This window comes from Lissotriton vulgaris, chromosome 2_1 (genome assembly GCF_964263255.1).
Source record: "Lissotriton vulgaris chromosome 2_1, aLisVul1.2, whole genome shotgun sequence".
Taxonomy (NCBI): domain Eukaryota; kingdom Metazoa; phylum Chordata; class Amphibia; order Caudata; family Salamandridae; genus Lissotriton; species Lissotriton vulgaris.
This window is the reverse complement of record NC_141687.1, coordinates 1,189,308,279-1,189,321,514: the sequence shown is the minus strand read 5'-3', so window position 1 is coordinate 1,189,321,514 and position 13,236 is coordinate 1,189,308,279. Positions and strand designations below refer to the sequence as shown.

Sequence of the window (13,236 nt, the reverse complement as noted above, 5' to 3'; positions counted from 1 at the left end):
ACCTAGCAGGAGTAGCTTGGCTCCCACAACCTTGTGGCCTACTCGTCAGCAGCCACCAACGGGTGGCCCCCTATCACCCATTGGATAGCATTGGGCCTCACCACTCTGCATCCGGCCACCCTAGTGCTGCTTAGGGTGTAACAAGAGTGCATCCCTGACCCTGGGGGACCCCTGAGTCTACCCCAGAACCTCAACTCCCACCACCGATAACACTATTTTCCTTCATAGGATAACATTGACTGTTTTTCTTGGAAAAGTTTTTAAGTGTGGAGTTTGAAAAACCTAAAGAAATTCTTTAAAATTGTGCTATTTAACAAAAACGATTTTTCTTACCTCTTTGCAGGAAATGTTCCAGAATCCAGGTATACTACTCTGAGTAGGAAAAGTAATCTACAAAGTAGCTTACCTGGTATTTTACTGAAAATCCCATTCAAGTCTATGTAATGTATTTACAAAGCATTACATTTTTCTGAAACAATACTGTAAGTCAAAACAAAGTGCATATACCATTGCAATCCAAAACTGTATTACAACTGTATATTTACTGCAAAGTATTGATCACTTCCCTGTGCCCGGCTTGCTTGGTTCTAGGACATAACATAACTAAAATATTATGATTATACAAAAACAATTGGTCTGAAGTTCAGTCTTTGAGTGAGTGAATTCTTTTGCTGACTGAGTGGGTACAACAAATGCTTAACACTGTCCTCTGATACTGCCTTACTGCTCGACCACACTACCACAAATAGAGAGTGAGGTACTATATAACTTTACATCTGCCTACCTTTTGGGTTCCACTGGATTCTGCGCACACTATACCTCACTTTGGTATAGTATATACAGAGCCAGCTTTCTACATGGAAGGACTAAAAAGAACTATTTCGAGGCATGTGTGCTGTAGATACACATGCTTTGCATACTCCTGCCATCTAGTGCTGGGTCCGGATGTTTCCATGTTGTTTTTCTTCGAAGAAGTCTTTTCAGTCTCGGGGTAAGGTGACTCCTCCTTTTGGTGATTGTGCGCATGGGCATCGACTCCATTGTTAGATTGTTTTTTTCTGCCATCATGTTTGGACGTGTATTGCTGCGCTCCAATTCAAAACTGTTCTTCAGGTTCCCCTCGGTGCACAATCCATTGTACCCTCAACAGTATCATTTCGTACGCATTTCCACACTTCTCCATGTATTGTTTCGGTCAACAAATCCTTCACTTTCAATTGAAAAGTTTGTGGGTAACCTTCCTACCTTAACGCGTCAGTCCAGCCTTGTGTCAATGGAATGGAGTCCATTAAAATTCTGTCCTTGGTGCCACGCTTAGTACCCTCGCACCGACTCACATCAAGTGTTTAACTTGACCTTGTCTACGGAGCACAAGGAAGAAGACTGCGACTCTTGTAAATCGTACTGGTACAAAATGACTCTGCGATCGTCGGACTCGATGTCGTGAAATGCAGCACCAAGGTTTAGAACACGCTCCAGATATATTTTGTGAATAGTCTGAGCATGAAGACATCGAGGCATCTGCGGCAGAAGAAGATGAAGCCTTCTCCGTTCCAGAGTCTGATTTGGAGCACGAGATAGATCTGGAGTTCAAAGACCTCCAGACAAAGAATCTAAGCTCATAGATGCTTCAGGAAAATGTGTAGCTGCTCAAGCCTCCAATCAGTTGTGAATCGCAAATACACAGGGCCTACTAGCTAGGTACGACTGGGCACACTGGGATGAAATGGAGCAACTTCTCCAATATCTCCAGGAAGAACACAAGGCTAAAGCTCAAGAATTGGTTCGAGATAGCAAACTAATTTCTAACTCTTCAATTAGGTGTGCTCTAGACGCTGCTGACACCATAGCTAGCAAAATTAATACCAGCATTCTCCTTAAAAGGCATGCATGGCTTAGGATTTCCGAGTTTAAACCTGAAGTCCAACAGTTTATCATAAATACCCCCTTTGACAAGGAACATCTTTTTGGTCCAGAGGTCGACCAGGTTCTTGAAAAGATGAAAAAGGAGACTGAAGTGGCAAAGTCCATGGGAGCACTCCAGTCTCCTTCAACTAGAGGCTCCTATCGCCGCTCCTTTTATCGGGCAGGGTCTAAAACCATAACCTCAGACCCGAATCCTTCACCTTACAAAGGCAACACTCAATCCTCTTCCTTTGGAGGTTTCTATAGAGGAGGGTTTTGAGGAAACAACTCCAAAGGTAGGGGTAATGGCGCCACACCCCGTAACACCGCTTCCCCCAATAAGCATTGACTTGCCCAAACTTCCCCCGATTACTTAACACCAGTCAGGGGAAGTCGTCAAAAGTTTCTCCCCATTTGGCAGTTCATAACAACCGACAACTGGATAAAAGGACTTCTCCAACATGGTTATTGCCTGGAGCTCACTACCAACCCTTTAAACATTCCACCTCACTCTCACAAACATTTGCCAGACCACTTACGTTACTCAAACAAAAAGTGCAATCGCTCTTACTAAAGGGTGCCATAGAACCAATTCCATTACAGTACCAAGGTTCAGGGGTTTACTCTCTCTTTTTTCTATTCCCCAAGAAGGATGGCTCCTTAAGACCGATTCTGGATCTCAAAATGTTAAACCAGTACTTACTGTCAGAACACTTCCATATGGTAATGCTTTAACAGTTGCTTCCACTTTTACAGCAAGGCGATTTTATGTCTACACTGGACTTAAAAGACGAATACTTTCACATTCCAATTCATCCAGCTTTGCAAATACCTCAGATTTGTAATAGCAGGCAAACATTACTGATTCAAAGTACTCCCATTCGGAGTAACTACTGCTCCCAGAGTCTTTACAAAATGCCTTGCAGTAGTGGCAGCTCACCTCAGAAGACAACACATTCACGTCTTCCTGTACCTGGATGACTGGCTCATCAAAGCCAGCACGTAACACAAATGTCTATGATGACTGTGTCATGCGTTGCAGTAGGGCCCCATGCAAGACTACACATGCGTCCTCTACAAGACTGCTTAGCACGTCAGTGGAATCAGTCACAGGGTTCAATTAACCGATCTAGTGTTGGTAGACAGCCGCACCCATCGCTCTGTAGTGGTGGATCCCACAAAATGTATCCAATGGGCGGCCCTTCCATCCACCCTCTTATACAGATTTTTTAAAAACGACGCATCTCTTACAGGTTGGGGTGCCCATCTCCACGATTACACAATCCAGGGTCTCTTCAACAACAAGCACAAACATCCCCACATCAACTATCTAGAGCTTCTAGCAGTATTTCTAGCGCTGAAAGCTTTTCAGTCTCATCTCATAGGCAAAGTTGTTCTAGTCCACACGGACAACAGGACAGCTATGTACTATATACAAAAACAAGGACACACACTCCAACTGTCATGCCTCCCTCAGAGCACTTGGAGCTGGGCAATCAATCTCAGGATTCATCTTCTGGCCGAGTACCTTCCAGGAGGAAACAATCAGATTGCCGATCTCCTCAGCAGAAAGAGGCAGCAAATACATGAGTGGGAACTTAATCCCTACGTTCTCCTTCCATACTTTCAACAATGGGGATTTCCACAAATAGTAGTTCCACATCAAAAGCTGCATCTCACCTTCAGCTTTCTCACTCAGAACCATGGTGAATTCAGGCATCCAAATCCCAAGGAGCTCAACTTAGCAATTTGGCTCCTGGAATAATAGAGTTTGGATATTTAAACTTGCCATCAGACTTTCTGACTATTCTAAAAGAAGCAAGAAAGCCCACTACTAGAGCGTGTAATGCAGTAAAGTGGAAACAATTTGTAGTCTATTGTAACAACAACACAATTAATTCTCTGGATGCTTCTGTTCAAAACATTATTTGTTACCTTTTGCACCTACATCAAACTGGTCTAGCTTACACTTCTATTTGCTTGCACCTTGCAGCAATGACGGCGTATTTTCAGAACAGCATTTATCCTTGTTCAAAGTTCCTGTCATTAAAGCCTTTATGGAGGGCTTAAAGAGAGTAATACCACCCAGAATACCTCTGGCAACAGTGGGGAACCATAACATTGTACTATCAAGACCTATGGGACCACCCTTTGAATCGTTACATAATTGTCCTTTACAGTTCCTTTCATGCAAGGTTGCATTTCTCATTGCAATCACATCATTAAGGAGAGTTGGAGAACTGCAGGCATCAACCTTAATCTTTCAGCTCAACAAAGTTTGGGTAGTTCTTTGCACCTATCCAAAGTTCCTCCCTAAAGTAGTTTCTGCTTTTCATATTAACAAATCGGTTGAGTTACCTGTGTTCTTCCCTAAACCTGATTCTGTAGCAGAACGGGCTTTTCACACACTTGATATCAGAAGAGTGTTATTGTACTATATTGAGAGGACATAACAGTTACGTGAGACAAAGCAACTGTTTGTTGCTTTTGCTCCACCTCACACAGGCAATCCTATCTCTAAATCTGGTATTTCACGATGGATTGTTAAATGAATTCAAACTTGCTATCCAAAAGCTAAAATAACTTTATACCCCCTAGAGCGCATTCCACTCGCAAAATAGGGGCATTAATGGCCTTTTTAGGTAACATTTATAGAGTTGACATTTGTAAAGCAGAAACATGGTCTACTCCACATACATTTACCAAACACTATTGTGTAGATGTTTCAGCACATCAACAAGCCAATGCAGGGCAAGTAGCGCTAAAGACACTTTTTCAGACAACTGCAACATCTACTGGTTAGCCACCGCTTTGGCAGAATACTGATACAAAGTCTATGCAAAGCAAGTGTATCTACAGCACACGCACCTCGAACGGATTATGTTACTTACCCAGTAAGCATCGGTTCTTGGCATGTAGAGTTGTAGATTCACAAGCGCCCTCCCCGGACACCTGTTATTGTAGAATTTCCCATTATTTACATGTACTACGTTTATTTACTCCATTCTCACCCTCTTGCTGGAAAGCAATCTAACAATTGAGTTGATGCCCATGCGCACTATCACCGAAAAGAGGAGTCACCTTGCCTCGTGACTGGAAAGACTTCTTCGAAGAAAAACGATTTGCAAACTTCTGGACTGAACAATAGATGGCAGGAGTATGGAAAGCATGTGAATCTACAGTTCTACATGCCAAAAACAGATGCTTACTGGGTAGGTAACATAATCCTTCAACCCTGTACACCATCAGTACCTTGGTGGAATTGTAATGTTGTTCTCAGTAGACTAAATTCCACACCTTTTGAACCACTGAATTCTTGTCTTCTGCAGTTCCTCTCTTGGAAGGTAGCGTTCCTCCAGGCTATAACTTCCCTAAGAAGAGTTCTTGAAATCCATGCTCTAACTGGAGAAGCGCCTTATTGAATTTTTTTTTTTTTTTAATTAATCTGTCCCTCTTCAAAACTCTAAAGTACATACATGAGATCTCAAGAGTGCAAGCATAACACAACTAATCCTACATGAAAAATGACTCACATAATACTCATTTTCTACCTAATTACCTCTAACCTTGACTTTTGAAGTAGAGTGCTACTCGCAAAGCAAATCAATTCCTCCTCATGGGTAATAAGTGCTGTATAAATGCAATTTACAGCTACCATTTAATGTGTGCTTCCGCAGTGGCCAAATGCTTTTTGCAGAAATGATCTTTTTAGCCTTAGTTCAATGGAAAACCTTTCAAGAGTAGCTAAGTGGTTTGTGTTGAGCGCCGTTCCTTCTTTTTTGTAAAGGGACTTTTCCTTACTTTTGTTGGTACAAAGTTGCTGTGATGCTAGTTAGCACACAATTAAGATACTTACTTGTGTGCCAAGTAGCATCATAGGTACTTTGTGCATATTTCTGGCTCACATCCTTTTTTAATGGGCTAGCTATTTGTCTGTCCTTTCTGTTGCATGTCCTGAATGAAAATGCCTGTGTTGGTTGGCACTCTTCCCCGCCTTTTTCCATTTGTCATGTTGAGGGATGTCCTCCTGTTTGCAGCCACAGCAATTTCAACACTCCATAGCATGCACAGCATTGGCGTCACAGCAGTTTTTGCACTGGAGCATTTCCTGCCAGCCTGCAATGGGGATACATGATCCAGAGAAGCAGAGACCAGAGAGGGGAGATAGACAGGCGAAGTAATGTTGTTTTGGCTACCTGAAAGTAAGCATGGTTGCTGGTTTCTTCTAGATTGCGTCCAGTCACTTTTCCACCTTCTGAAAGGACAGAGATGAAGAGTGGGGTGGGTGTTTATCACATTCGACAAACCATCCTATCAGTGATATGACTTGTTGCCCATTGATGCTACGTTTGATGGGTGACCATACATAAGTGTGCTGTTTGTTATGAGCTTCGTTTCCTCAAAGTATCTAGACCTTTGTTTAGGGATAGCTCACAGTAGCAGATGCCACTCTTTGCTGTCTCTTGGTACCCACTCACTGCCCTTCCTAACTCTGCTGTCATCTAGGCAGCTGAAAGAATAGAAAGCAAGCACGATCTGTAAGCGCCATGTTTACTTTCTGTTGTTGACATGCCTTGCCCTATCCTTAGTCCCTTCTGAGTAAAAAAGGAGATTAAGAAGCATTGGTGACACATTGAAGTCATCAGAGGTCAAAGGGTGTGTATCTTCACTTATGCAACCCCTGTCATTTTGATGAACCATTGCTCATGCTGAGGGTCGATGAAAAAGAACATTTAACAGTCAATTAGCATCTTCACGAGACACTGAATATGATAGAGCATAAATAAGGACTGAAATGCAAAAGGAACAGAAAAAACAAACCGCTGCATGCGTGTGGGCATAAAAGCGGCAAATTGGCAACAGAAAATTTGTAGCTTAAAAGATGCAGGTGAAGATTGTATTGTCAAACTTAGTTCATAAGAAATTACTGAGGTTGATCCCAGTTTAGAGTGTATGGATTGATCTCTGAAACAGGATGGAGTGGAAAGACTTGAATTTTACTGGAAATTTTTGAGAGATGCCCTAGATTGCTCCCACATGTAATATTTAACCCACCTTTTTTTTCTCTATCCCACCCAGTACGTGATGCAGCTGCCCGTCTCCCAAATGGAGAAGGGACTCGTGCTGAGATCTGCGAACTACTAAAAGATTCACAGTTCCTCGCCCCAGATGTCACAAGTGCACAGGTGAGAGAGTGAAGGTAGTATCAATCTAATCTGTTTCCAGACTATTCATATTAAACTACCTATTGACACACTTGGTTTTCCATCTTCAGTTTCTGGCACTGTATATTTTACTATATTGGATTAATGCCTGACTGGCTGAAATCTTGTGTGCATCTGTACAAGCACACACATTTAAAGGTGTTGTCTGCAGTCATAAGAATTTATTGTGTACTAATGCATATCATGCACTTCCTGTCACTTTGTTTGTCCAGACGTTTTGAGTTGGGATTTAGTTACTCTGACATTATGGTTCACTTTAAACCAGTTGGTACCTTACCACCTTGTTATTCGCCTCTCAGTGCCTCATTTGCAAAGGTGTGTGCGCCTATTAGCACGCATCCTTGTGTTTATTATGTGGGGGTGAGCACTCTCTATAGTGCTGATTTTTCTGCAGCTTGAGTGGACTGGAACTCATTTCTCTCATTCCAATGTTCCCCGCCAGAGGGCCCACCCTGCCATTTCCTACTTTCTAATTCTTTAGCATGGCATCTTGTTGCTACAACAGCCCCTTCTCTAATAATGTGTGCTTTGCCCCCAAAAGGTTGCAGTGGATGGCTTTCACTCATACTGTGTATCTTTCCTGGACGACAACCATTCAATGCATGTTGCACTCTATGAAAACCATAAAGGCAAGATCTGTGAAGAACGGTCTGATATGTATGCAGAACATGAGCATGTGTTTTCCAACACCTCTTAAGTCTGTGCGTTATGAAGAAGAAAAACACCAGGTTTTGAAGGCTGGTCTTGCAATATGGAATGGAGGCTAGATTTTTTTATGGACCCCCTTTTGCCTCTGGACTCAAATAAGCAGGCACCAAAGGGAAAAAAGGGCAGGAAACAAGAGGTACCGGCACCAGCTAAATACTCTACTGTGACCTACGTTTTGTGCCTACCAGTCCTGCTACATGCAGACACCTGTCACTGAGCTGCTCACATGGATGGATGGAGAGAGTATGTAACCCTACCTTTCTCTTTCCCTGCCAAATTCTGGAGTGTGAAAACATCCTACTTTTGATCTCTGTGGTGGGAAAGCGCCTCTTTTGACATGGTTAGCCCTCAATTTTTGCCTGGACATTGATGTTGTTTCGATTGTAGTGTACAGGGTTACTGCCAACCTGGTCCCCTGTGCCGCGGCTCCTTCCCTAAGAACAATTCCACAGTTGGCCCTTCAGGCCCCCGTAAGTCTCTAGTAAACAGGAAATGGGGCCCTGCCTGAGAACTACCATCTAATAACACTACAAGATACAGACGCTAAACTGTTCGCGGGGATACTGTTGTCAAGTTTATCTGGGTAAAGGACAATCACATTCTCCCGCCAAATCAAACAGGATTTATTAAGGGCCTAGGAACAGCTACCAATATTTTTTCCCTATCTGTATTAATGTACAAAGCAATTTTTACAAAACAACCTTTGTACTTATGCTTTGTCGACTTTAAATCGGCTTTCGATTGTGTGGATAGAGAACGTCTGTGGGAAAAGTTACAAAAGCGAGGGATCCCACCCCCACTACTAAAGTTGATTCGTCTCCTACATACTTATACTTGGGTCAGAGTGCGGATGGGGGATGGTTGGACACTAACTAACGAAATACCAACAACAGGTCTAAAGCAAGGGTGCGTATTGGCCCCATTACTCTTTAACCTGTTCTTAGCAGATTTGACAGATGCACTGAATGATATATATGTTTATCCACCTAAACTTGCTGACAAACATATATCAAATTTACTATATGCAGATGATGTTGTACTTTTAAGTAATACAAAAGTGGGCTTACAACGGTTAATAGCACAAATATTTGAGTATTTAAGAGAAAATAGGATGGTAATAAATGAAACAAAATATAAAGTTATGGTGATTACAAAAAACTCAAGGCTGAAACACAAATCCAAATGGTTTCTGGGAAAGCTGCAATTAGAACAAGTAGAAACTTATAGAAATTTGGGTGTCTTATTTAACGATAATGGAAATGTTTTCCCTCAAAAACTTGATATTTATAGGAAAGCAAATGCTTTGACAGCTGCATTTAGGACTATCCTAAAATCATTTAGCGACAAACGTATTGCCCCTTCCTAAAGGTGACATCAGCTACATTGCTACCTTCTCTAACATACGGCAGTGAGGCTTTAAATGGAAAAGACGCAGTTACCATCAACAATGCTGTCTCAAAAACCTTCAAGACCCCTTTTCACCTGCCTAATAATGCATCACAAGCACAAGTTAGGCTGGAATTTGGACTAAATAATCAGCTGTATGCAAGAAAAGGACAAGCAATTAAAGTATGGAACAGAATAAAAAACGACCAAGACAACCTAATGTCCCAGTTACTATAGAAAGACATTAGTGGAAATAGGAAATCATCGGCCTGGAAATATCTAGACGCGGCACTAGAAGAATTTGAGGTTAGGTCGATTTGGGATACTACCATAACTAGGGAATCATTTAAAAAAACTATTAATAAAACAGATCACTTATCGTTTATAAGGGACAAAGACATATTTGTAAAAAGCAAACATGCATGGCCCATAATAAATGCTTTCTCAAAAAAGAAGGTACAGCAATACTTGTATACGCCATGGTCGCTAAAAAATAAACACATTTTTATTAAAGCGCGATTTGGTGTATTACTGAGATTATGCCATTTACCTCCGTGGAAAAAACTAGAAAAGGACACATTATGTAGGCTGTTTAAATCTGGGGAGGAAAATATTATCCATCTATTGTGTCTCTGTCCTGAATTGAAAAACGAAAGAGTGACTACACTAAAGAAACTATTTAATGACCGAGGAGTAAGAACGTGTAGACAGGCATTGATACTATCTTTTTCTTCAGACAATATACTCTGAGTTGGTAAAAATGTTAATGAAAGTATGGAAAAAATAAGATGAGCATAAAACAGAAAACTAATTATCATATTTTGTAAATTTTTAATGTAATGAATTTTATCGTATGTAGTTCAGTCAAAGATGTACAGAATTTTAAAGATTTGTTGTTTTATAATTGTATACAATGGATTATTATATGAATTCGTATTATTGTAGGATTTTAATCAATCAAACAATAAAAGATACTTACTTACTAGTAAACAGTACCTATGGCATTGGGAGTGAAGAGGGTCCCGTAAGGACACTTCACCTACGCCTTGCTGACTACCACTGCAGCTTGCTTGCCTTGGTGCAGTAAAAACAACAAAGTCGACATGGCACATTTCCTGTATGCCATGCCAGCTAGCACTGTGTAGGAAAGTAGGATCTGCTTGTGTGGTTACCCCCACTTTTTGCCTGGTGCTAAGCTGTTTTTGAATAGTCTGACTGGGATCCTGCTAATCAGGACCCCAGTCTCTCTTCTTTCTCCATTAAATCTTAATGTTCTGTACTTGGGTACATCCCAGATTGGATCCTGGGGTCCGTGGTCAGTCCCCAGTATATGGTACTAAGGTACCCCAGAGGTCCCCCATGGGCAGAAGCATGCATTATGCCATCCATGGGAGACCATTCAAACTGTAACTACAGGCCTGCCAATGTAGCCTGTGTAAGCTGGTGCTTGCACCACTTACGAAAGATATAGGTTTCCAATATCTAGGCTATATATCAACAGAAGAGAGGTTTACATATGTCTCAGAAGCCACAGAGACGGAGTCAAGTAAAGAATGTACCAACCAGCCCAATTTGGGAGGATAGGAAAGCCCTCACACACCGACCTAGTCAGTGTCATGCTTCATCATAGGGCCCCACCTCGGAGGTCGAGTACCTCCTTGGTGTGCTACGACGCCAGAAGACTGCGGAGCAGGTTTGTGTGATTAGGCGTGTAGTGAAAGATAAATTAAAAGTGTCTAATGGGTATCTCAAAAAAACTTTATTGATAGATCCCTATAGCACAATTAAAAGTAGAACTTATGTGATTGAATTTAAAGCCAAGAGTAATGGATTGGTTTAATTCAAATTTGGATAGTCAGTCAACATGTTTCAGCCTTTAAATGGTTTGAATTTACCTCGGCATTCGTCAGGACTAGTGTAACCCCGGTGGTATGGATTCTCTAATCATCCACCCTACCTGAGGACGTGAAAGTGAAAAAGAAAAAAGTGAAAAAGTGCAAAAAAGGGAGGGTGGACAATTGTCACATCCCAAAAATCCTGAATTAGGATATATCTGCACCTGCGGGAAAGAAAAGACAGACACAAACAGACATACAAAATGGACATGTTGTCAATAAAGAGTATGAATTTAATGATCTGTCTTAAGGTGCTCCGTAAAGTGGCGATGCAGTGTCTGTTAATTAACACTCAAGTTAACACCATCCATATAACCCCAAGGAGGATTATACCACTAACAGTAGGAAGTGAGGTGCCAAACAGTGCTGTACAGCAGTACTAAAACTGTGTAAAAATACACATATGGAATGGGGAGGTTAAAAATGGCTAGGTGATGGTTAACACTATGAGAAATCAATGGACCAAAGGTCGGGTGACCTACTCATGTGTATAAAGCCATATCAGAAGTTATTCTCACTTTAAAATTTGGCGCTAAATGCACCATGGGTCTCGGGAGGGGGGTAGAAACGTCCCTGGCACATCCTGTAAACAGAAAATGAATCAGACAGGAGAGCCGTCAGTTAGCTTGTTACTTAGCTCAGATCTTGTAGTAGCGTCTTCCATTAGTGAATGTAGCGCGTTCCACGGGCAGATGAAGCAGACTTACGCCCTCAGCGTTCGCTACCCTCGTCAGCACCTAGCTTAAGCTCTCGACCGGACCCCGGCGATCCAGAGCCCGGTCAATCGATGTTATTTAAAGGGAGGTTGTGCTATCGAGCCCGCTTCCTGGTGGGCATGGCCTGATTGGGAGCGAGGCTTGGAGCGCGTAAGATGCGTCCTGCGCATGCGCTAACTTCGCAGAGAAGAGGCTTGGATCACAGGTCCAGTCCGAAATGGCAAGTGAATGTTGCCATGGATACCTGTTGGAAAGCGGCTGATGGTGTTATTGAGCCCGCTTCCTGGTGAGCATAGCCTGGTTGAGATAGAGGCTTGGAGAGCGTAAGACGCATCTCGCGCATGCGTTACTATGGTAGAAACGAGGCTTGGATGTTGGATCCAATCCGAGTTTGGCAAATGGGAGTTACTATGGATACCTGTTGAATTATAGGTCACAATTAACAGAAGGGTTAGCGGATGTCAAATACTACAGAATTCAGCATATATTACCAATTAAGCACGAAAATAAGTGCATATAAATTGGAAGAGTGGTGTGCAACAGAAAGAATAAATGTGCAGTGTACAGATATCGGAAACCAAGCATAGCGAGCCAACATATAAGTCGTCCCCACTACTCCATGACTATTGATATCAGGTACGCCGTCTTAGCAAGGTTTGCTGAACATACTTGGTATTCAGTGTAGGTAGACCGCATCATTCCTATCTGTGTTATGTTAATACAGAGCCCAATAGATTGGAACAAGTTACCAAGACATCTGGGTCGTTAATAGTATATTGATCTTGGCAATTGCGATGAATAGAAGGGTAAACATTGATTATACATCTTAACCAATGAAGCAGATGTGTTATCCCCTATATTATTAGTTGTACATCTTACTCTATGGAGCAGATGTGTTTGCCCCACGTGTGGGGGTGAACACATATAGATTTTTTACAACCTATAAGTGTGGTGTCTCATATCTCAGGAGCGAGAGTGAAAGCATATGACAGAGGGTAGCCTTGGTCTAGAACAGGTTAGGTTCAGTGTCTGAGGACTGTGTTCCAAGGAATATCATCGTTCAGTCCTTCAACATTAGTACCAAGACGGTAAACCCACTGTTGTTCTTTTTCAAACAGCCTGTTCGTAATGTTGTTTGTGCCGGTGACTGTTTCGATGATCGTCCATCTCATGTCATTAGTCGTGTGATTGCTGGCAAGAAAGGGTCTGCTGAGCTTTGTGGTTGTTTTTTTACACCTAATATTGCTACGGTGTTCACAAATCCGCTGTTTGATTTTGCGAGTAGTCATGCCTATATATCTGAGGGCACATGGACACGTGATTAGGTACACCACGTTCATTGAGTTACAGTTAGTGTGTGACATCTGCCTCCATACTTTGCCTTCTTCCAGATTAAGTGTT

The 13,236-nt window shown here is 42.0% G+C and overlaps 1 protein-coding gene across 4 annotated transcripts in view; it reads left to right on the top strand.

The window, feature by feature from the left end:
- The window catches only part of NFRKB (nuclear factor related to kappaB binding protein), a 988,461-nt gene that overhangs the window by 290,997 nt on the left and 684,228 nt on the right, over positions 1–13,236 (top strand). For all 4 annotated transcript variants that reach the window (XM_086956902.1, XM_086956901.1, XM_086956903.1 and 1 more), the window contains one exon: positions 6,985–7,091. In XM_086956902.1, the coding sequence (XP_086813028.1) occupies positions 6,985–7,091 (107 nt within the window). The remainder of the gene's footprint in view (positions 1–6,984; positions 7,092–13,236) is intronic.